Source organism: Sardina pilchardus, chromosome 2, assembly GCF_963854185.1.
Source record: "Sardina pilchardus chromosome 2, fSarPil1.1, whole genome shotgun sequence".
Taxonomy (NCBI): domain Eukaryota; kingdom Metazoa; phylum Chordata; class Actinopteri; order Clupeiformes; family Clupeidae; genus Sardina; species Sardina pilchardus.
The window spans coordinates 10,038,280-10,063,830 of NC_084995.1; the positions used below are offsets into that span (position 1 = coordinate 10,038,280).

General features: G+C 41.6%; 2 protein-coding genes across 2 annotated transcripts; both read left to right on the plus strand.

Moving 5' to 3' along the window:
* The first annotated feature begins 5,956 nt into the window (after window positions 1-5,956).
* LOC134062155 (uncharacterized) lies at window positions 5,957-13,006 on the plus strand. The gene is made up of 4 exons (XM_062518075.1): window positions 5,957-6,454; window positions 6,960-7,075; window positions 10,529-12,786; window positions 12,916-13,006. The coding sequence occupies exons 1-3, from the start codon at window positions 6,049-6,051 to the stop codon at window positions 12,776-12,778; spliced, it is 2,772 nt and encodes a 923-aa protein (XP_062374059.1). The 5' UTR covers window positions 5,957-6,048; the 3' UTR covers window positions 12,779-12,786; window positions 12,916-13,006.
* A 3,582-nt stretch (window positions 13,007-16,588) lies between these two features.
* On the plus strand, window positions 16,589-25,092 carry LOC134100546 (schwannomin-interacting protein 1-like). Its single transcript, XM_062553795.1, has 7 exons — window positions 16,589-16,742; window positions 18,097-18,206; window positions 20,993-21,110; window positions 21,247-21,450; window positions 22,957-23,080; window positions 23,611-23,704; window positions 24,271-25,092. The coding sequence occupies exons 1-7, from the start codon at window positions 16,713-16,715 to the stop codon at window positions 24,314-24,316; spliced, it is 726 nt and encodes a 241-aa protein (XP_062409779.1). The 5' UTR covers window positions 16,589-16,712; the 3' UTR covers window positions 24,317-25,092.
* The last annotated feature ends 459 nt before the right edge of the window (window positions 25,093-25,551 follow it).

A 25,551-nucleotide genomic window follows, 5' to 3' on the forward strand; every position in this document is an offset into this window, starting at 1 on the left:
CTTGCCGCGCAGGATTTTAGAATAGTTTTCTATCTCTGTGCGGCTGCTGCGCGGCAGACGTTTCCAGTGGGCGATGCTCCATTGAAAACAATAGAATTCTAAGTTTTTTCGTGGCGCGGCGCGCCGCGTACGCTTCTGGTGGGCGATGGCCTTTAAGGGAGCTGTCCACGATAAAAGTTCTGAAATATCCCCTAATTTGATTATGATGTCAGGTGACTGCACGTCACAGCTAAGCCAACGTCTGAACTTCGGATCTATACATTAATTAGCATCAATACGAAAATAGAAAACCTTTGACATCTGCATGTAAGCATTCCAATTAGCCTAGGTCATATACCACACGCATACATACTTTTTATTATTCAACATTAGATTGTTGCCCCGTTTTTATGTTTGTTGGAAGATATATAACAGGCTTCGGCTAGCTTACTCCTACATCGTTTATGCAAGTTCTTTGCTAACCTACTTGTGAGAGCACGGTGTGCTGCCTGTGCAATAATGTTTCGAGGTGTCACTTAAGCAGACGTTTGAATAAAGAGGTTGATAAGAAAATTAGGAAATGTGTAGGCTTAAATAACATAGCCTAGGCTTATATTTTGACGCAGCACAGACTATAGTCACATATTCCTTTCTCTGTTTCTACCTCATAAGCCTAATAAAAAATAGAAAAATAAAAGGCTACACAAAAAGATAATGGCAAACTTTTCTGGCAACGTCTCATTTCATATTCTTGTCCGGTTTTAATAACATCATTATGTCCATTGAATGAATGCTATTTTGCACGCTAAAATCTGAATCATCACAAGTAAATACAATAAAGAATGGTAACGTAAGTTGGATCATTATATTCTTAGTTGTAATACCCCTGCATATCCTACTTAGTCAGTAACGAGAACTCTGGATCACTCGTAGATCTACGAGTGTTTTCACGATGCTTTTAAGTTACGATGGTTTCGGGAAACAGTCGGCAAACCTTAAGACGGTCGTAAGAGGGACTTTACGATCATCGTAGGCTTATGATGCTTCCCGAAAGAGCATCTTAAGAGCAGTGCACGCGCGTTCACGCTACGAGCATGTTCGGGAAACAGTAGGCAAATCCTAACGATCGATCTTAAGATGAATCGTAGAAAACCCTCGTAAGAGTGTCTATCCATCGTTATCGGGAAACGCACCCCAGGGTTACAAGAAAGTACCACTGTGACTTTAGTATTGAGGGAATAATGTGGATCTCTCCTTGCCATGCCCATTGGCCATATTGTATTTTATGAATATTTCCTATTTGGCTGCAATTACAAGGTCATTATATGGATTATTGCTCACTAAATGCATATTAAACCCTTTTATTATTATAAAACTATTCAAAGGCTTCATAATGATGTATAATAATTCATATTTACCATGCAGATGCTATGGGCAATTTAATTTTCCCTTATGTCTTAAAATCTGTATTTTTTACCACGCGGCACACGTTAAAAAGTGGTCTGCCATGCATAGTGGGAATGAGTTGATTTCCTGTTAACATGATTTTTCTTAAACTTTGGCCAGGGCTACAAGAAAATACCCATGAAGTTTAATCTTGGGGGGTGGGGGGTGCCCATAAACTATATCTCATAATTATCAGATACAAAGTTATAAGGTATAATATATAATTACAGTGCATGCAAATGCACTGTACTGTTCTTCCTAGGCTTCTTATTATTATTCCGCTGATCGATTTTTCTAACCGCAATTTCTCTTCAACCGTTTAACTTAGAAACTTCATTCAAACTCTGTAACGTAGGTATTCTAATGGATCGGGTTGCTATGACTTTTCAACTTTGTAACTTTTATACTTTTTTAACTATTAAATAAAAACTATTCAAAATTTCCCCATAGACTTAACATTGGCCTCTATGACATCACAATCGGGTCGTTGAGCAATTAGAATCTTATGCCAGGTGGCCAGCACCACCTGCAGCAGCCATCTCTCTCTCAGGCTTTAAGCATACAATCTCTCTGTGAAGACTACATATCCTGTTAACTGTTTCCTCTTTCCACAACTGTTTCAAAATAAAAGTCCTCACTGCAATAATACACTATTAAATCATTTAACCACTGAAACTACTCAACTATTTAACTGTTCAACCATTCCAACTGTCAGTTATCATCAACTATGCCTCCAGTCAACTAAATGAAACCTCCATGTACCTAGCAACCAACATAGCAACCATTAAAACTAAGCGTTTTTGACAGTTTCCATAGCAACCAACATGATTATACTACAGTAACTTCTTTATTCCTGATAGTGGGCACCATGGATACCCTAGCAACTACTGTTTCAAAATAAAAGTCCTCACTAGCAAGTTAGCATTGTTAGCATGGTTAGCATTGTTAGCATTTTTAGCATAACTGCTAAAAATGATTAGCTAAGTTAGCTAATCAACCTGGTTAGCATTGTTAGCATAGTTAGCATTGTTAGCATTATTAACATAGTTAGCATTTTTAACACAACTGCTAAAATGATTAGCTAAGTTAGCTAATCAACATGGTTAGCATTGTTAAGATAGTTAGCAATGTTAGCATAGTTAGCATTTTTAACATTACTGCTAGAAATCATCAGCTAAGTTAACTTATCAACCTGGTTAGCATTGTTAGCATAGTCAACATTTTAGAATACCTGTTAGAAATCATTAGTTAAGTTAGAACAGGAATGTTTAAGCTTTAAAATGTCTACCTTAACACCATCAACTCTCTTTAAACTATGCAACCACCATGTTTACCCTAGCTACACCTTAGTAGCCATATCTACATTTTTTTGCATTTTCATGCACTGGTAATTCCTTGGAATTGCATTTCTAGTTTTGAGATTTAAAGTAATAATTGTGAGATGAATAAATAAATACATTTTTTAAAAGTCAAAATTCTGAGATTACTTTTTGTATTTCATATTTTTGACTTAGTAGGCCTATCTGGACGTTTTTCTCCCCCAAGTGGCGGAAACGGGCTTCCACAAAGACCTCTTGGTTAATGCAGAAGCACTCATACCCCTTTTCCACCGACGCGGTTTTGGTGCTGGTTCGGAGCCAGTGCCAAGTCTGGAACCGGTTCTTTGCTTTTCCACACAAAATAACCTGGCTCTGGGCCAAGAAAACTGGTTCCAATACTGCGTTCATGCAGCTCGGAACCTCGGAGGACCTGCCTTTAAAAAGTCCCGACCTCCGAAAAAATTGTGTTCATGAGATCAGTTCGAAAATTAAATACAGGAAACACATAAATACGTTATTACAACTGCTTAGTATGGTTGAGCAAGAAGGAAAATGTCTTGGGCGAGTGTTTCTGTCTGTGTTAATTTAGTGACAAATTACCTTGCCTATTCGTAATGACAGTGAAATTCACCTCTTGTGTTGTTGCAAGGGAGGCCGTCGTGGTTGGAGAATATGATAGTGACGTCAAGTCGGACTCCTCGGGGCACAAAACTTCCGCACGAGTCTCCGAGCAAAAAATCCAACCCGACCTAGCGTTCATGTCATTTTTCCGCTATCGGAGGTCAGAAATTTCCGAAGGTCCGAGGTGCATGAACGCACTACAACTCAGCACCAAATTTGAGCTGGACCAGAGATAAGAACCAGTTATGTCAGGTGTTGTGAGTGGGATTTCAGCAAATCAGAAGCTTGTCCACAGAGGCAGGAGTAACAAACAAATCTGAAAACAATGGCGGCAGCTCCGGGGGTCGTAACTGGAAATATTCAATGTGAATAAAGGTTTCTTGACCACTTTTAATGGCCAATTTTGAAACGGTTTATTGTTTATATGCGACACAAATGTGTCCCGGACACACAGATCATTGCAGGTTGCTGTAAGCTCCCGAACGGTAAAGTTAGCTTGTTAGCTTGTTGACCAAAACATGGCAACCTAGCATGCTGATATAACTGCGGTGATGTTTCTGGTCAGGCTAACGTTAGCAGCAAAAAAAACAGCGTAGCATGGTCATAACCATAACAACGGGTGCTAATCAAGTGCTAATGTTGGCTAACATGCTTTTCTAGCGACTGCAATAAATACACATGCAACATAGGGCACGTCCGGTTTTATTCCACAAATGGATAGGCTACAGTGATACAGTTGAACTGTCTCGACATTTGAGCTTTTTGTGCTCAAAGTTAATCGTAATAAGTTTTTCCACCACATCTCCATTTCTACTGGTTGTTTTTGGATACAAAAGCGCACGTAAACAGTGACATAGCGACGCAGCACTACTCTGGAACTCAGTCTGTGGAAAAGCGAGCTGGTTCTTGAATAATCGGCAGGTAGCACCAGCACCGAACTGGCACTAGCACCAGCCCGGAACCAGCACCTGGTTCGTGGCGGTGGAAAGGGGGTATCAGAGTTCCTTTCACTGGAACTAAGCGCAGCTCGCGGATGGCCCCTTCCTGTTCCAACATGACTGTGCACCAAGCAAGGTCTATAAAGACCGGGGATGCCTCTCATTCGTCTTTTATATGTCCTCCCTTCCTTCCTCGGTCCTCGTTCCCACTGATCTAGGCCTAGATAAAGAATGATATCCAGTGCTAATTATAGATCAGTGGGAACGGACCGAGCATCGAGGACCGAGGAGGGATGTTGAGAGAGGATGGCAAGAGTTTGGTGTGGATGAACTTGACTGGCCTGCACAGAATCCTGACCTCAACCCAATAGAACTGCTTTGGAATGAATAAGAGCCAGTGTCCTCACCCGACATCAGTGTGTGACCTCACAAATGCGTTTCTGACTGGTCAAAATTCCCATAAACACACTCTTAAACCTTGTGGAAAGCCTTCAGAAGAGTTGAAGCTGCAAAGGGTGGACCAACGTCATATTATTTACAGTTTTTCTCAGTCACTTTGGTACATTTCTCAAATTTTCTAAACAGTAAGTGCATTTCTCAAAACTGTTCGTTCAAATATAGCAAAACACCATGGATTACCTGCAAAAGCCAGTTTCTTGCTCAAAATCCTTCTCTCAAAACTAAATATTTGTGTCAATGAACATGTCAGTGCATCAGAATGACAAGTCCTTGTGTCATTGTGTATGGATAAGACAGTCAAATGGCTTAGTCATGTTGTCAGTATAACAGTGTAGGAGGGATGTTCTGATGTAAACTATGGCTACATTTTTATGACATTCTTTGTAAATTGTAGGTTACAACTTAGTGCAGTTTGATCGACAATATTCTCATTTACGCTTTTATTGTTTTTTTTTACTGTAGCCTAATTTGTTGACAGACCCTGTCATTGTGATACAGACAGGAAAAGACAGCACATATAGGCCTAAAGGGAAAAAAATGAAATAAAGAAGAATTTGTCCATAGGACAATCTCCTTATAGGGAAAATTGTGAATGCGGTGTTGTAGGAATTACAGTGTAGTCTTTCTACACCTCCTGATGTTCCTGTCTTTTGGGCCACAAATTCTCATATATGTTCAACCATTTTGCATGTAAAGACTTCTACTATGAACTACTGCCTAAATGTTGTGGGGGTGAGACTATTTAGCCGAGAATTGTGCATGATAATTTGCATGGATGTACCAAAACATTTGCACCTTGATCAAAGGAATGAGAAGCTGCTTTTTTGATGTGCACAAGTGACACAATGATCTGAAGATTGAACAGGTAGTTTTGAGAATTTCAATTCTGATCTGAGAAATGTACCAAAGCGACTGAGAAAAACTGATAATTAAACCCTATGGGTTAAGAATGGGATGTGACTGAAGTGCATTAGGCCTATGAGTCAAGGCAGGTGAGCGAATACTTTTGGCAATACATATCACGTCCAGCGTGTCAGACTGCATTTATGAACGATGCCTACCATGTGTTTCGCATGTCCAACCACTTGGTCGGTGTAGCCCATTAGATCAGCGTAATTGTTCAGCTGCTAACAACTAAGTGATCATCGTCTTTATAACCTGATTAAAGGTATGGCCGCTGGTCTCACTTGTGTTAATTGTTGGACAATAACCAGCTTTATAGGCCTACTGATCCGTGAGACAAACGTTGGTGCAGCTCCCTGGTTGTAGCTACCGCTTTTGCAGAAATGACGCTTAACCCAAACAGAGATGTTGTTTTATGTCTGTGTCTTGCATTTGTTTACATCAGTCAAACATGCGGTACAAGCCTCGGAGTAGTGCGCAAACACGACACACGTCGTGACAAAAAGTCCGATGATGTTCGCGCTGGCACAATTACTTTCGGCGGAAGAGCTATTTCACTGTTTCGAACTCCGGAATATGTGCGACGGTATGTTGGAGAAAACCCTGCACATGATGGCTCCGATAACATTCAAGCCGACGATCCACGTCCGGGCCTGGTGGGCAGCACTGATAACTTCAGGTTTTCTAAAGAAGCCTGGGATAGTATGCGACCAACTGTGGCATGTACGGACGACCTCATGAAGTTCTCGGCACAAGGCCCTGGGTGCTCTTCACTCCAGTTAGATAGAGGTAAGAAGAAATACAGGATCATTTTTATTTATTTATTTATTTTTATTTATTTCTGTCTACAACCTACTACACGATAAAAAAAAATGTGGAGTTGTACTGTTGGATGTTGGGTATGTTATGTTTTGAAATGAACCATGCTTTGTTCATTGTGTGTTGGGTATTGAGCATACACAAAGTCAGTAGTTCCATGCCAAATTGAAGTCTTTAATCTCAAAATGACTTCCCATTAACATTGATGTTACAATACTAAGTAAATCTGAATGCCTGCAAATTCCTGCAGGCCCTATAGATGGGTGAATCCTGTGGTACCCAGAGCCCATAAAGGGCCCATTAGCAGCCCAACTGTTCTAACTCAATTAGGGCCATCATGGAGCCCATGGACAAAATCAGAGGGGGGCCCACTTGTCCGCCCACAACCAACCCACACAGGCCACAGGTGGATGTGTTACCTGGGACCTTTTAGTTTCCAATTTCAAGACCTTGTTTTCTTAATTCTATTCAACAGGTGGCCAACCTCTCTTGCTAAACCAGCTGCCAGATGACTGTGGCTACTCTGTGACCAGGACTTTGGTGGGCATTGTGTTTGATGCCCCTTTTGAGGGTTGTGATGTTATAAAACAGGTAGGCAATATGGCTTTAATGAAGTCACACCATATGTAATTTAGCCCACAGATTCCATTAATCAACAACAAAATCAAGAGCTTAAAGGGACACTTCACCGATTAGCATTAAGCTTTGTATCTTTAGAAAACCAGTCATGTTTTTGAATGGTCGTGCATCATTCCCTCAGTTTGCCTTGAGATGGGAGAAATACGGATTTCAATGTTGGACTTCCTGCCTTCAATGATGTGAAGGTCACAGAATTCTGCGCAACACCTGTGGTATCAAAGCGCAACTATAGGTGTTTTCAGACAGACATGCGTTTCTGTAATTTTCACAGAATTTTCTGTAAATTTCACACAATTCCGCACCTTTAGTGATGATAAAGGAAAGTATATTTAAGTGTATTTAGAGCGCCCTAATGTCACTGAACAGTTCCACCCCTCTAACACACTGCTGACAGTGCAGCAAGGCTATAGCACCTCTTTTTGAATCGTCCATGCTCCCGGTGTAAAAACACTTCCATTGTCAGGCATGAACAGCGTGGCCACATTTATTATAAGGCATCATTATCTGCCCAGCGAACCTAATGCCAATTGACTAATTCTAAATTGGATGCAGCTGGCCGTATAAATTCCGCATTTTTGCTTCATGTCTGAATGTGATATTCTCCCGGGACTAATGGGTGTGGAGATGTACGCAGATCTGTATGAAGCATGTGCAGTGTTTCCCACAGAATTTAATTCTATTTGTGGTGGTAGTGTGCTTGTGATGCTTACTGGATTAATTGCGATTTAGCCAATCGTCAACAACAATAATCCTGGCTGGATTTTTTTAATGTATTTAAACGTGCATGCATGTTTGTTGAGGGACAGAGAGGCTGCACAAAGGTGACTGTGCATAGCTCTACAATGAAAGGAGTTCATCTAGTTTAAGTAGTACAACATAAAATCATTGTGTGGTGGTCAGTGTTGATATTGTGGTGGGCCGCCACAAATAAAGCCCTATTCGCACGGGATTAGTATTACCTGTGGACCTTCGGTAATTTTCAAATTACCGCCCCACCTCTGTGTTACTTGCAGCGCATTCGCACGGGATAAGCAAAGTCTGTAAATGACCCTATTTTCACTGACATTACACCCGGATATGTCGTAGTCTAACATCCGAAAACAACGCAGAAAGTAGAAAAGATAGGCAATTGCAACAGCAATCACTGAGATGCAGATTCGCACGGGATTAGTATTATCACCGGACGTCTGTGTTTGGCGAAATACAGTAGGTAATTTGCGGCGGAATTTTTACTTTACAAATTACAGACATGGCACATTCGCACGGGCCTAAGATCTCAGGCATCCTCCGCAATTATCACAAATCACCAAAGGTCCACAGTAATACTAATCCCGTGCGAATAGGGCTTAAGTCAATGTATGGGAAACACTGATGTGATTTGATCGCGTGTCTTGCCAATTCTAAGTTAATAGACCTCTGGAGTTTGCCTACAAAAAAGCTCCCATCTTTGAGAGTTGGTATCTGGCTATTTTCTCATGAACTGTATCACAGCAATTCATGTCAAGCATAATTTAAAAACTGACACTGTGATGTCTGTGTGATAAGTACTTTGCGAGTATTTCAAGAGGCGTTCTCGATCATGACAATTTCTACGTTTACATGAGAGCTGTAATTCCGAATAAACTAACTTAATTCCGAATAAAACTTAATTCCGCTTTAAAAAAAAGACCATGTAAACGCTTATTCCACATGAAAATGTTTATTCAGAATTAAACTTAATGCCGAAGTAAGTGGGTGGTTTATTCCGATGTTAAAGCGGAATTAACTAATTGCTTGATCATGTAAACCCTTTATTCCGTTTCAATGCTCGCACGAGGAGGAAGAAGCGCATGCTCGTTTCATTGCAAATTCGGCTCTGTCTTATTCCCCCCTTCTCCCGACACTTCTTCTCCTCCTCAGCTAGCAAACGTGAAGCTTGATGATATTCTCGAGCTGATGGTTAAATAGTAGGCCTATTGTCAGAATGACTGCGAAAACCGTTTTCATTGTTATTGACCATGCTGTAACATTAACCCGAGATGATAAAAAAAAGCCGCTAGCCAGCTAGAGTTTGTTTTCTTACGGTAGACCTTAATTAGGCTACGTTCATGCGCCACCTGTCCAATTTCCCGACCCCCAGACGTTCAGTGGAATACAATAAAGCGGAATTAACGTTTGTTCCATGTAAACACCAATTCGGAATAGGGCTTGGGATCATGACTTAAAAAACGTTGTGGGCACCGCCATATTGGCAGCCTCACTCCTTAGTTTACTATGGATTGCTATGGATTTACTCCTGCCTATTAGTGTGTTCCTGTTACTTAGTTTTTGCTTTCTTGGTCGTATCAGAGCCCATTTATGGAGAGCTGGTCCACTCGCCATTAACTCCATTGTACCTGCAGTTCCAGTTGCAGTTCCACTAGGGGCGATCACGAGCAAGTGATCAAACAATGGAGGTCTATGGGGCTAGACAGCTAAATTGGTCTGTTTCACCTGATTGCCATTCAAAAATCGAAGATTTGATTTTAGTTTCTGCAAGCTCAATATGGGTTATAGGTCGAAAGTTGAATGAACAATTACTTATGGCCCTTTGGTTTCTCACAGGCTTGGTCGTTGTTGCCCATAACACACTAGCGCCCTGCTAATGAATGACGTCAGTGACACGTTTGAAAGGCTTTTTAGAGCAATCAAGGGACTTAAAAAATCTAATACTCAGCCGTGTGTATTTTCCTTGACCCTCCTTTCACACGCACTATACAAAATTATATCCAGAGAAAAGTGGATTTTAGGAGAAACTCCATTCATCTCCACATTCTCCACTTGCTCGCGACCGCCCTCTAGATGCAGTACCATGCGGAAGTATTCAGCGAGTGGTCGTTCTCCCCTTATTAGACATTCTCTGGTCGTATGTTGCTGTGTAGTGGTGTGTAACAGCGCAGCCCACAACCGCAAGAGGAAAAGAATCGCTAATACTATATTTCTGCTTCTTGTCTTCTGCATCTGAATGAAGGGATATTACGTAAATAAACTAATTCGGAATTAAAAAACATCATGTAAACGCGGCCAATGATGTAATCGAACGTGGCTGGACTCTGAAACACATTTCACTGTGGCCGGGCATGTGGACAGTTATGCTTTCATTATTATTTATAGATTAATTTGTTTACAATGTTTATCACCAACATGTTGACTTATATTCTGTGAGTTCTCTTTTAAATGTCAGACGAGCTTTTGCAGCTTGTGACTGCACCACTGGAGTGCGTATGTGAGCATAGTAGTCAAGTAGTGGCCCTACTGTAGCAAGGGTCTCAAACCGGAATGGTCCCTGGACCTGGGCAAAATGACCCTGGAAGTAATTATTTAGCATCTTGACATGTTTCAGTTCTGTTGAGCAATATGACTTCATTATTTTATATCTTCCTCCAGGGCAATAGCCACTTGCTGCAGATGTTGTGGCGCGGCAATCCAGTAACCCTCTCTTGCCCTATATCAAACTCAGACCAAGTTTCTGCATCGCCTGGGGAAACTACCCCTCAATCCACATTATCCACCACTGCAGAAGCACCTTCTACAGCTGCCAAGCTTCCTCCACAGAATCAGCAGCAGCAACCGTGGATACAGCAGCAGTGGATGCACCCCCTCTTTTACTATGGAGGCTACAGCCCTTTAATGCCTGTGAAGACTCCCCCTGAAACTACTGCCACTCCAACTACAGAAGCACCTCCTACAACGGCAGCTAAGCTTCCTCCACAGAATCAGCAGCAGTGGATGCATCCCCTCTTTCACTATGGAGGCTACAACCCTTTAATGCCTGTGAAGACTCCCCCTGAAACTACTGCCACTCCAACTACAGAAGCACCTTCTACAACATCAGCTAAGCTTCCTCCACAGAATCAGCAGCAGCAACAGTGGATGCCTCCCTTCATTCATTATGGGGGCTACAATCCTTTAATGCCTGTGAAGACTCCACCTGAAACTACTGCCACTCCATCTACAGAAGCACCTCCTACAACGGCAGCTAAGCTTCCTCCACAGAATCAGCAGCAGCAGTGGATGCCTCCCTTCATTCATTATGGGGGCTACAACCCTTTAATGCCTGTGAAGACTCCACCTGAAACTACTGCCACTCCAACTACAGAAGCACCTCCTACAACGGCAGCTAAGCTTCCTCCACAGAATCAGCAGCAGCAACAGTGGATGCCTCCCTTCATTCATTATGGGGGCTACAACCCTTTAATGCCTGTGAAGACTCCACCTGAAACTACTGCCACTCCAACTACAGAAGCACCTACAACGGCAGCTAAGCTTCCTCCACAGAATCAGCAGCAGCAACAGTGGATGCCTCCCTTCATTCATTATGGGGGCTACAACCCTTTAATGCCTGTGAAGACTCCACCTGAAACTACTGCCACTCCAACTACAAAAGCACCTACAACGGCAGCTAAGCTTCCTCCACAGAATCAGCAGCAGCAACAGTGGATGCCTCCCTTCATTCATTATGGGGGCTACAACCCTTTAATGCCTGTGAAGACTCCCCCTGAAACTACTGCCACTCCAACTACAGAAGCACCTCCTACAACGGCAGCTAAGCTTCCTCCACAGAATCAGCAGCAGCAACAGTGGATGCCTCCCTTCATTCATTATGGGGGCTACAACCCTTTAATGCCTGTGAAGACTCCACCTGAAACTACTGCCACTCCAACTACAGAAGCACCTCCTACAACGGCAGCTAAGCTTCCTCCACAGAATCAGCAGCAGCAACAGTGGATGCCTCCCTTCATTCATTATGGGGGCTACAACCCTTTAATGCCTGTGAAGACTCCACCTGAAACTACTGCCACTCCAACTACAGAAGCACCTACAACAGCAGCTAAGCTTCCTCCACAGAATCAGCAGCAGCAACAGTGGATGCAGCCCTTCATTCAGTATGGGGGCTACAACCCTTTAATGCCTGTGAAGACTCCCCCTGAAACTACTGCCACTCCAACTACAGAAGCACCTCCTACAACGGCAGCTAAGCTTCCGCCACAGAATCAGCAGCAGCAACAGTGGATGCCTCCCTTCATTCATTATGGGGGCTACAACCCTTTAATGCCTGTGAAGACTCCACCTGAAACTACTGCCACTCCAACTACAGAAGCACCTACAACAGCAGCTAAGCTTCCTCCACAGAATCAGCAGCAGCAACAGTGGATGCAGCCCTTCATTCAGTATGGGGGCTACAACCCTTTAATGCCTGTGAAGACTCCACCTGAAACTACTGCCACTCCAACTACAGAAGCACCTACAACAGCAGCTAAGCTTCCTCCACAGAATCAGCAGCAGCAACAGTGGATGCCTCCCTTCATTCAGTATGGGGGCTACAACCCTTTAATGCCTGTGAAGACTCCCCCTGAAACTACTGCCACTCCAACTACAGAAGCACCTCCTACAACGGCAGCTAAGCTTCCGCCACAAAATCAGCAGCAGCAGAGTCCAGTGAATGAGATGGCCTACTCCAAGTATCCCTTTAAACCTTTCCTCGTCGAATATGTCAATCCCGACCTTCCTAAGCCCAAGAGCAAATCCTGGAGTCAGGTGCTGTCTCAGAATTACCCTTTCATGAACCTTGACCATACCACCACCCCCAATAAGCATGCACCTCATGAAGTGAATGAGGACATTAATCCAAAATGACCTACTGGGTGAGTAGTATTTCTATTGTATTATTAGTGTTTATTGATATATCCAGACAGAGTACAACATGCCCCCCCCCCCCCTTCTGATAATGTGTACCTGTGTCCGTGCATATAACTTATTTTTCTTCCCTACAGTGAGCAGTGTCAACACCTTGATGAGGATGCTTTTTTGGTTTCAATATATTGCTCATAATGAATTATAAATAAAATATATTTGGAATTTAAATTGTTGGTTTGTTTATGTAAGCTGCTTTCATGAGCAGTTTTACTGGAGACTTTCCTCATGATTTATCCAAAACTGGAAGTTTAACATTCTACTGCCATATTACACTGAAAATGAATAAATAAAAGTCTAACCTAGTGTTAATCTTCTATTAAGATTTATTTTTGTATGGTTAGAGACTTGACTAGTAAGTGCTCTTTCATAAGTTAATTTTGACTTAATTTGAGGAGTTTACTTTCTTTAAAGTTTACTTTGACTGCTTGTTTATGGGGCAGGCAGTCAGCGGAACTTGAGGGAAAGATTTAGATGAATAATCATTTCTGTTTGGACTTGCAACTGCTGACTCCATTTAAGGAGTCTTCTAAAGATAATATGCACACATAAAGCATGTCTTTTCAACCATCTGTCTGTACATGTTTGCGATGATTCCCACCCGAGTGCACTCTGTAACTGAGGGGGTAGGGGCTGGTTTCGAAAAGGGCCATAGAGTTTCTGGAGTAGGAGATATGCTGAGAGAAAAGGCATCTCGCTCTCTCTCGCTAAAATGCAGAATATGAGTTACAGTTACAATTTAAAGGAACACTTCACCGTTTTTTCATATTAAACTATGTTATTCTCTTAACTAAGACGAGTTGAGCCATACTCTCACGTTTCAATGTGTGCACTCCCTGACTGGCGCGCACCACTACTTTGATGGCACTTAGCTAGCCCAGTTCATTCATTGGGATCCAAACGGAGATGAAGGTAGAAGCGGCCTAACGCCTCCATGTTTTCCCTATTAAAATAGTAGTCACACAACCAAGTATGGTGAGACAAAATAAAACGTGGTGCCTTTCTAATCAGGTAAGAGGGAAAACTACATTGTGTAGTGGAATAACACTTGGGAGCACTTCGACTCGGCGCAGTAATCTCTCTTGCACTTTCACTTTGGAGTGAGGATTACTGTGCCGAGTCTAAGTGCTCCCAAGTGTTATTCCACTACACAATGTAGTTATCCTTATTGCTTAGAAATGCACCACGTTTTATTTTGTCTCCCCACTTGGTCGTGTGATACCGGATCTGAAAGGTGACAGCTTTTTTTGTAGGCAGAGATCTATAACTCTTCATTTAGATTTGCATTTATTCATGTGACAGACATGTTTATCAAAAGGGAGTTCAAACAATAGAGTAACCTTTAAGCTATAGCATTTGACCATTTAAGATCCAGAGCTACAGCTACAGCACATACAGAACATTTAAGCTACAGTACAGAGGAGACTATAGCTATGAATTACCGCTGTATCATTCAGAGAACGAGTTTTGAACCCGATATATAGTGTTTCTCTTATTAAACTTGGTTCTTTTATAAATTGTGTATCTTGAAGATATGTTTATAATGTAATTATCCTGACATCCGACATTAAATTACTATAAATTCATGGGCACAGCCTTAGGGGCTGAGACTTTGAAGATTTCTCCACATTGCTAAAGCCAAATTCTGTTATTCTTGCTGTTTATATCTTGTACCAAAATGTAATGATCAAAGTGAAATGGTTGCTGGTATAGCCCAAGTCTCCGGGTAGCGTGACAGCGGTGGCTAATGATGGGTATTCGTATTCCCAAAAGAAGGCTGCAGATGCTGATGAGCAGCAGCACTATGGAGGGCCTCCTGTCCTGAATCAAATGCAAAGAAAATACATATAAACTGATCAATTGCAATGCACCAAATGCTGTCACAGGTGCAACAGCGCTAGACAAATGACAAACCTCCTACCAGTGGTGAACAGACAGAGAAACAAATTCATAAATAAATAAAATAAGGAAAACAAACTCGGCTACATCAGTTACTTAGACACTCGGCTCAGGCCTACATCCAACAGAATCACGACATTCATTCATTCATTCAGACGCGCACAAACAAAGACTCAGGACAGATAAGCCAAACAACACCACTGTCAAGCTATCCAGCAAAATTTCCTTTGGTCACCGCCAGTCTGAGATGTACAACTCCCATTCAACACATTAAAACAATAGCCTACTTTGGAGATGTGTTCAAATTTGGTGAAGATATATCATGAATAACTGAAATTGGTTAAAGTAACGTGGAGAAATCTTATGAAACTGTCTAATGTCGAATGTCAGACATTCCAAAACGTGCTGTAATGATGCACTACAATTAGAACGATAATTTCTAAGGATTTGCTAAGTTTTGCCCTTTTGACTCTAAACTGACAGTAAGGCATTTAGACATTAAATATTTAATGGCCACCAGAGGGCACAATTTCCCTATGTGCGTACAATGGCGCCATCTGGTGGCCATAGGTCAACAGTCACTTGCTGCAGATGTTGAGGCATGGCAATCCAAGCCTATCTTGGTCCTGTATCAAGCTCAGACCAAGTCTTTCAGTCACCTGTGGATTCAAAGGTTGAGTATCCTCCACAGAATCAACAGCATCAACAGTGGATGCAGCCCCTCTTTCATAATGGAGGCTAGCATAACCATTTAATGCTTGTATCGACAACCCTCAAACTACCATGCAGAGCTGCCAAGCTTCCTCCACAGAATAAATGAACCCCTTATTACAAGTATCATCAGTAGCTTTTTCATCAGAACCAACAACCCCACACCGTGATGATGAATCTGCCCTGGTACTGCAGCAACACTCAAAATAGAGGAGAAGCCCTACTCCAAAGACTCTAGACTAAGCCTTTTATGTTCCCACTCCCCAGTCCCTCTTTTTTCAAATATGTGGATCAGATAATACTTATATTTAAAAAGTGTGTTTGGAATTTACGTTTTCCAAGTTTGTTTATTCAAGCGGCGTGGCATGCAGCTGTTTTGCTGAAGACTTGCGTCCGGATCTAAAGCTAGAAAATCTACTGCCGTATCAATTATGTGTGCCTGCATATGTGCATGCACAATATGGAGATCAATGTTTTGTTATCACAGAAGATTAAGCTTATGTTTTGTTTCTTCTCAAACGTGCAACAGATGGGGGTGGGGATAAAGGGGTTTGGGGTCTGTTCACTCATCTTTAAAACTTGTTATTTAGGTCCCAATTTCCTTCACCAGAGTAAAAAAAAACAGAAGATGTGTCCTGTAGTATCTTCACTGATGAGAGCAATGTGCAAAGTATAAGCCAATAAATACTTTGGTGTGGTTCAATCAAAGATTTTGAATTTCCATGATTTTTTTAAAGCAAAGCTTGCTGTATCTAAATTCTGACCTTTTGACTTATTTCCAAAATAATTGTCATTTGAAACTTTAGAAGCGGATTAACGCAAACCTAATGTCAGGCCAGAAAATGATGACGAGCAACCCCTGTCTGGGTAAATGACATTGGATTCCATCATTCTGTGTTATGTTAGGAAAGGCTAAAATGAAAAACAATGGTTAAAAATGGTTAATGGAATTGGGCAAAATGTTTAACATCAAATGCAGTTTTTGTATCTAAATCATCCGGATAACATCAATGGTCCATTAGTCTCCACTGAGGCATGCAGCATCTTAGCAGGCGAGTTGACGTAGGCAGGCTGAATCTCTCCATCTCTCCCCCCTCCCCTCCCCCTCCCCTTCATCTCTTTCCTCCCACTCTCCTGCGCGTGGGGCTGCAGTGAATCGACTCGTCTCCAGGGTGTAGCACAGACTGCAGTGAAGGGGAAGGGCAGGGCTGCCGCTGCTGCTACTGCTGCTACTGCTGCTGTTGTGTAAAGAATGTGTTGATACACGATGGTTCATCAGGAGAAGTGCATTTACCAGGTGAGAGAATTGGCTGCACATTCCAGTGGCTGTGCTTGTGTTTGCTTGCTGTGGATGTTATTCAGAAAGATGTGTTTGCTAAAGGACATTGATTTAGGCATGGCATTGTATTGACTCTCTTTTTAAGGTGCTATACGCATTGCATATGGCCATATGGCCATGGTCAAACAGTGTCAAGAACACTAAATAGGAGTCTTTGTCTAAATGTTTGTCTTCCAGTTCAGAGCTCCAGAAGCATGCTATTTAAAGGAAGGCTTATTATTTTCATAAATAGTATTAATGGGTCATTTAGCTGTATCAAATGTAGGACACAAAACAGATTATTTTTCATACGGCTTTTCAGATGGAGACAAAAAAAGAATACTCTAAAACTACTGACTAGTGTTTACTCTCAGATTATCTCTGTTTCAGATGTATAGTGCTGAATGAACCTATAGGTGGCTCGTGGCCTATTCTCTCTGTTTCTAGACTAGACACCCCAGGGAGTTGTTTACGTGACCGATGACGTTACAGAACTGAAGCTAATCTTGTGATGCATCACACAGAATGAGTTGGCATTAACACAAAGCACTGTAGGGGAAGGCAGCGATACGAAATGAGAACTGATCATTTTGAATGCCATCTTGAGTCACTGTTTACATGGGGCAGCTAAAAATTCCCACACTCTAAGGTATGCACTTAAGGGTTAGGAAGGGAAAGGAGGAAGATGAGCGGACTGGGAAAGAGGCAATATATGATTATTATGTTTTCAGATCTGGTTGATCAACAACCTTCACCAATGTGATTCACACTCAACCATTTTGGTGAAACTATTTTTGGGAGCCTACAAAATATTATATAACCTTCAAACCTTTTTCAGGTTTGTGTGTGTGTGTGTGTGTGTGTGTGTGTGTGTGTGTGTGTGTGTGTGTGTGTGTGTGTGTGTGTGTGTGTGTGTGTGTGTGTGTGTGTGTGTGTGTGTGTGTGTGTGTGTGTGTGTGTGTGTGTGTGTAATGCCTCAGGCTTGCTCTGCTCTTCTCTTAGTTATTTCTTTATGGATCATTGAATCAGCAAGAATGTCTCTTCCAGGATAAAGACAGACTCCTTTAAACTTACATAAATTCCCTCTTAAGTATTTTGGTCCGTCTGTGTTAATTTAGTTCTCTCAATGATAATGGCCTTCTGTTTACATCATAAGATGATTCTAGACTGGACCATCATCTGTGTGGACACTATCATACACATTTATTAATTTTCACATGCTTTAATTGTTTGCTCCTCTTAGTGGAAAAAATTACTTATAGAAGAAGGCAGACAGGTAGGCAGGGATTCAGAGGCTGATGTGGTTTTCTTGTGCTAATGTCTTATTAAACAGGCCCAGAGAAATGAGAGGGAGTCCATCAGGCAGAAACTGGCCCTGGGCAGTTTCTATGACGACGGACCAATCATCTACACAGGCTGCACCAAGAGCTCTCCATCTTCACGGTAGGTTTGTTTGAAGGGTGTTAAATGGTAAAGAAAAAATGAGTATAGCAATAGGATAGGTTAGTGTTGTTTTGGATTTGATCCATGGCTACAGTATGCAGAGTGGGCGTATATCAATCATTCTTACCCCCAGGAGACAAAACAGTACAATGGCAGCTAGGTTATTATGTTTTGTGTTATTGGATGTATGTGTGCATGTACTGTATACAAGGCAGTTAATCCCTATCCAAACCATGAGCTGTTACCTAGCACTGTAATTGACTGTTGTCAGCTGAAACCTTAGGTTAACAGACAGGAATCTTCTTGGCAGACAAGTTTCATTGCGTTATGAAAAGGAAATCCCAGAACATATGAAGAATGATCAGGAGAAAAAAGGAAATCAGATTTCAGAAAAAATCAGATCAGTAGAAAAAAACACAGATTTTCCTTACTATGCCAAAGAATGCATTCAATCAGTTAGTATCTGGCATAGCCACAACTGAAAGATTTGTCAATAATCTATTTTCATGTTAATGAAGACAACAAACACTTGTGTGCAAGGACACACACACACACACACACACACACACACTCACACCTTACATGAGTATGACATGCCCTGTGTGAGAAATTCGTTAAGGTATACGTGTGTGTGTGTGTGTGTGTGTGTGTGTGTGTGTGTGTGTGTGTGTGTGTGTGTGTGTGTGTGTGTGTGTGTGTGTGTGTGTGTGTGTGGGCGGGCAGTGACAACTGCGCATGAACCAGAGGAAATGTAACTGTGAGTGTGGTCAGTGAGGAGCACTTAAAAAGAAGAAGCATCCCCTATGTTTGCTAGATGATTCCAGTGGTTTGTGGGATGCAACCGCAAGCTTCCATCTGGAATGTTTAGTATTTAGTAATTTTTAGTCCATTTAAAGAATTTCCAGTACTCCTTCTGTTGCGAAGGGAAACCATTGTGGTCCTGAACAAACCAATACATCATAAACAAATGATTTCAAACATTTTCCACAAATACAGTTTTGTCATCATGCCATTTACAATAAACAGCTGTGATAGGGTACTCTAAAAACATGACATCAGCACAGCTGGCACTTACAGATGTTATAGCTTGCTAATTCATGTGTTTTGGTGATGCAGTTTTCAAACGAGCTAACCCACAGAACTGCATAGCTAATCTCCAGACCATTTTTACCATTTTAGTTACAGTTGCTCTCCATAATAATTCTTCTGAGCATGTAGCCTCAATTGCAAAATCATGTCGGTTTACCCTTTACAACATCAGGAAGATCAGACATTACTTGACACAAGATGCCACACAACTTTGTGTGCATGTTATTTCAAAAGTGGACTATTATTAGCTGGCCTGCCTGTTTCTGTAGTGAGACCACTGCAGTTGATTCAGAATGCTGCAGCATGCCTGGTCTTTAATCAGCCAAAGGGGACATACTGTAATATGTAACTCTTTAGTTACTCTCCATTGACTTTATTCCTATAGCAGCCAGAATTCAATTTAAATCCCTCACTCTGGCCTATAGGACACTTATATACCGGATCTGCTCCCTGCTACTTGGATTCTGTGATCCAGATCTACATTCTCAATCAGCCACTGTTGTCCTCACTTAATTGATTCATTTTTAGTTATGGTTTGTATATTTTTGTCATTTATATATTTTGTTTATTCTCATTATTGATATTTGATAGATTATTGATTATTATTATTATTAGTTTGCTTAATGTAGGCATGTCAACTCCAACCAAAAGTATTAACTGTTAAAGAGACCCTATGCAACTTTTTCATAGTCATAAAATCGCTTAGAAATCGTTGTTTTGCTTGACTGACCAGTTTTATCGAAAACAGTCACATTTCCTCCTGCCCCTAGTGTCCCTATCCGCTATTACAACCTTGCAACTTTCTGATGCACGATCGTTTGCTGTTTACATCTGGAAGTCAAAGACGCGTAAGGAGCAAGAAGAACCACGCTTGCAATTTATATATTTATATATAGCCTATATATGTATAAATATACACGCTAAAGCTGTCGGGGAAGCTCTGCAGAGAAATATGCAAGCATAAAACGAGCGAAAACTAAAAACGAAACCGAAACCAGAGCTGAAATCGCCAATCCTGCATTGTTCCTCTTTAATTGCTAATTTAACTATTGTAATGTTTCAATTCTGTAAGTAGCTTTGGACAAAAGTGTCAGCTAATACCATAAACGTAATAGACTGAACCTCCAGTTCAAATGCAATAATGTAATGCATAGTTCCTATCTCTGTACAGAAGATACAGAGCCTCATTTGGTTCTTCAGACTCATTGTTCTTGAAATGGCATATTCTCATTTGGATTGATTAATTGATGGCTGTCACTCAAAGCTCTTTGCTGTCTGACTTCACTCTGACCAACTCCAAGATGAGTGTTTTTCGACCAACAGATAACTAGAGGCTATTGCATGCATAACTGAACTGTAGAACAAAACCAAAACAGAGATGGTTCTCTGTTGTTGGAATGGGCCTAGATGTGAAGTATACAAAACACTTTTGCACACCTCTTTTGTGGGGACAGGTGCGTCGGAATAGGTTACCCAGTTATACTTGAAAAAGAGAATCCCGCACACTGTCCATTACGTACCAGTTCCATGACCGAAACGTTGTGAATACTAAATAAATGTTTGCATGTGTAATGGACAGTGTGCGGGATTCTCTTTTTCCTAGATGTGAAGTAGCCTTTAGCTGTCATGATAAGAACACTGCTCGGTGATTTCATATCTTTGTCTAATCTGTGAGTGTTGTGATGTGATGTTCACAGGCACCAGACTGGGGTGAATTTGCAGGTGTGTTTTGTGAATGACAGCAGCAGTGATAAGGACAGTGATGCCGAGGACAGCAGAACAGAGACCAGTCTGGACACCCCACTGTCACCTGTGGTAAAGAGCCAATATCATGTACAATGACGAGAAAATATTCTGTTATCATCTAATGTAATATTCTGACAACGTTGCTTAACCCATGTTCAAGTGACTGAAATTGGAGAGAGAACTTGTCCTCCCGTGTCCCCAACAGAGCAAGCAGAGCTCCTCGCTGTCGGACCGGGACACGGGCGAGGAGGACTCGGACCCGCTGGAGGAGTCGGAGTTCTGGAGGCTGCAGAGGCGCCTGCAGGAGGAGGCCCGAGTGGCGCTGGCGCTGGCCCGGCCCATGGCCCGCATGCAGGTGGAGGTGGAGCGGCACATACAGCTGCATCGCAGATCCCCTGTGGCTGACCTGGTGAGTCCCACCGCCACCACCACGGCGACTTCACTCTAGATCGGACTGGTGTGATTTGTGTGTGTTAATGTGGTCATTTAAAGTCATTTACATGCTCTGTCACGTCTTGGCCTTTCACACATCCAAATGTTTTCTCAATCTAAAGACCGTGTTAAGATCTTTAGTTTGAGACCTTGTTAAGATGTTAAGACCACTAATTCAGATAAAATTGTAGCCTGGAAAATCCAGACCCTGGTAATCTTTCAGATTAAGGGTCTGGCCACGAATAATGTAATGGCTCAACTCGAGGGGCGGCACCAAGCATGCATTTGAAAATCTCACTGCACGCAATTAAAACCACGACCAATACTGGCTTGCAGCGCTGTCATCATCAGGTTAGCTCGCCTCTGGCCCGCCTATATCAGATACACTGATGTGATTGGTTTTCCCCGATGCCTGGGGTAAAAGAAACGTGCGTCGTTGCTCATTGCCAGAGTATCTTGCAGACACAATTCAAATTGTGAATTCTGAGGAAATTAAATGTAGCAGTACCTAACATTACCTGAGACTAATGTTTACTAATGTTTGAGACTAATGTTGTCTTTAATGTTTACATTCTAAACAGTTGCATCCATAAATGATGCCTTTTCCGTTTCAGAATTACCGGTGTTACTGTTATGACTATAGTGGTGGTAGAAATGGGCCAAATTTGCTGTCTTGTTTTGCAAATGTAACAGATTGCGCATGTAGGAGTAAACCGGCTGTGACAGGCTTTGGTCAGAGACAATATTAAGGGTTCACTGAGAATTACCATTTTTACCACCACTACTACTGAAAAAATGTGGGTGATATTTGAATTTGAAAAATATGTCAGACAGTATATTACAATAAAGCTTATTAGGCCTAAAGAAAACTTACACAGGTTATTATATTCAGCTCCTTTATTGAGGAGCAAAGCAGCCTCCAGACACAAGATTAAACCATAGAGAGGGGGTGACATACAAAGACTGGCATGAGAGACAAAGATTGACCAACTCCATGATGATGCAGTAATGCTTCATAATGACTGAGAATGTTTAGTTCCCATGATTATACAGTAACATTTACTTTGAAAAGAACAGTCATATAATGTCCATTGCATGATGTATGTCATAAAAAGCTTTAGTTTTTTAAAGTCATTCATTTGTGAGACGGAATGTATTTCCAGTAATTTCAGAAATCCCCTCACATTTAGAAGACTGACTGATTGACTCACAATCTAGGTACTTTTACTCTTAATTTACCCCTATTTCTGTCAATATTGACAAGCATTCAAACCATGACTGAGCATTTACAAGCACTGGCATACTGTAGGTGAACCTTCAAAACCTTAAGTCATCATTTGCCATATCATTTCTAGCCTTTGTCATCCTTGTTGCAAGCCATGGGGGATCTGATTCAAGGTGTTTGTGTGTGTGTGTGTGTGTGTGTGTGTGTGTGTGTGTGTGTGTGTGTGTGTGTGTGTGTGTGTGTGTGTTTTCACTGTAGCTTCCCCACTTGCCTCACATCGGTGAGAGTCTGATGAAGAGAAGCCTGAGGCCTGGCGACCTGAGGGACATGAGCCTGGGGCAGCTCCAGGTCATCACCAATGACCTGCACTCACAGATTCAAAGTAAGCCGCTCATATTGACACGGCAGAACCTGTTCTTTGGGAAACAAAAGAAAGAAGCCGTATACGGTTACCGCGACTGTTTCATCCAGTAATTTATTATACAGTGCAGAGGTGGAAAAGTCCAGCTTCAGAAAGTAAAAGTCCAACCACATATCTGTGCTGACCATTCACTTAAACCAGCACAACTCTTCAGCCAGGTAGAGCAGCTGTGATCACCTGTGTTAAGTTCACAGGTAGAACCAAAACATGTTGGACTTTCACTTTCTGAACATGGAGTTTTCCACCTCTGCACTGCATAATGAATTACTGGATGAAACAGTTGTGAGAAATGTTATGAGAGGTGGAACATTCAGAGGCCTATAAAATGTATTATTATTAATAATAATAATGATAATAATAATGATTATTATTATTATTATTATTCTATTTTTGTCCCTCTGGAGTAACCTAATCCAGGCCAGTGAAGGTCTAACCTCTATACCACCTCATATAGAGCGAGCGTGTGGTAGCATAGCTCTGTGGTGTTTCAGGTCTGAATGAGGAGCTGGTAGAGTTGCTGCTGCTGAGGGACGAGCTTCATGTGGAGCAGGATGCCATGCTGGTGGACGTGGAGGACTTGACCAGGTACGAGGCAGCGCACCACACCAGGCTGTTCCACTAGACCTCACCTCACCTTACTATAACAGGGGGAAACACTACTGTTTGCCTCATCAGTTAACAACCTTCTGGGTGGGGTGGTGCTGAATAGAGGAAATGTTTTCCAGATTGCTGGTGAGTGGTGTGCATAAAGGCACATAGTGTGTATTGATCAATACTTTTGAAACATGGCCTTGAAAGCTCCAAGTGGTTTTAATGTTAATAATAGTATGTGTGAATGTGCAAAATGCTGTGTTCTTTGCCTTATTGATTCATAAAAGAGGACAAATCTCTGGCACTGACAAAAAACATTGAAATTTTCTGGTAACAGCAAAATGATTTGCTAAAAAAAACTATTGCTAAAAAACAACTATTTTATTACATTGCCACAGTACAGATTAAAGAGCTCTATAAAATGCATCAAGCTATATAAAATGCATCAAGTTGAAGACAATGAGCAAAAATGAAACCTTTCCAAAAGGGTGCCAATACATGTGGAGGGTGCTGTAAGATGGACTTCAAAGTCTCTGTGGTGTTCTTTGGTCTGTTAACAGGCATGCTCAGCAGAGACACATGCCAGAGAAAGCCCTCTCCAAATGAAACAGTCCTGCCCCAATGCTCCCTTACAAAACCCAGACCCAGGTTACTGGATGGACGGACAGACGGACGGACGGACGGATGGGTGGACAGATGGATGGATGGACGGATGGATGGATGCGGTGTCCTCATGCTAGGCTATATATAGTGCCAGTTATCACTACAGATGTCTTTAAATCAGTCCTTGCACATGTCAAAAATAGTGGGAGTGTATTCTATTTAATATGAGCACCATTAGCTTTCATGCATGTCTGCACTGTGGCTGATTATTGTGCTCCTCTGTGAAGGGCCACAGGGCCCCAGTCTAACACATTGTGATGTTTAGGAGATACAGTCAGTGGTTGCCGATGAGCGTATATGGTTGCATTTGGTGATAATAAGGGCTCCATCGTCATTCAATCACTATTAAATATGTTGAATTCTGTTGTCTATCTATCATCAGACATAGTGAATTCTTTGCCTGGCATACAGTGGATATGGGGCAAAATGTTTTGGCAAAAGGTACAGTGCCATTTAAAGTGGTTGCATTTGAATGAAGTAAACAGTGTCAATGTATAATTTTCTGGCAAATGGAGCAATATAGTTTGATATACAGCGCACCAGAGTATAAATCTATTGATTTCTTTCTTTATTCACAGAGTAAATTGCATAATCATTTATAATGTCATTACAAATGGCAAGAATTGTTTTAATGTCCCTTATTTTTTGTATTGTATATTTTTTGGCCGTTGAGTGATTAATATGTCCAATTCATAAATAAAGGCTTTTTGTGCAAACTACAGAGACTTATATGACTACTCACTTCTTTTGTGCATTTCAATGGAGCCTGTAGGCAAGGTACCAAACATTTATTATTTTGCTTCCACGTTGTCTCCCTTCATTCAGTTTGGGGATGTTTCTCTTGAACTGCTACCCCTCAAACTGTTACTGGGATTCAACTTTTTTGAAAAACATTCCAAAATGTTTTTATTCAGCCTAATTATTGCGTATTTGTTTGTCATCGGTGGGCCTGGCCTAGCAGCCTATAGCAACCTGTTGCCTATTTAGAGAAGTGTTTATTTATTAACATGATTTATGTCAATTGATCCTGAAACTGAAGGTGTTTAGAGGAAGACAGGCCTACTTCAGGAAATGGCAGAGAGGAATCAGCTCGTCACGTATCCCCCTGACATCATGTGCCCCTACAGTACGTATGAACCCCATCTGAAAGTGAAAGGACAGATGCCCATGATGACTGA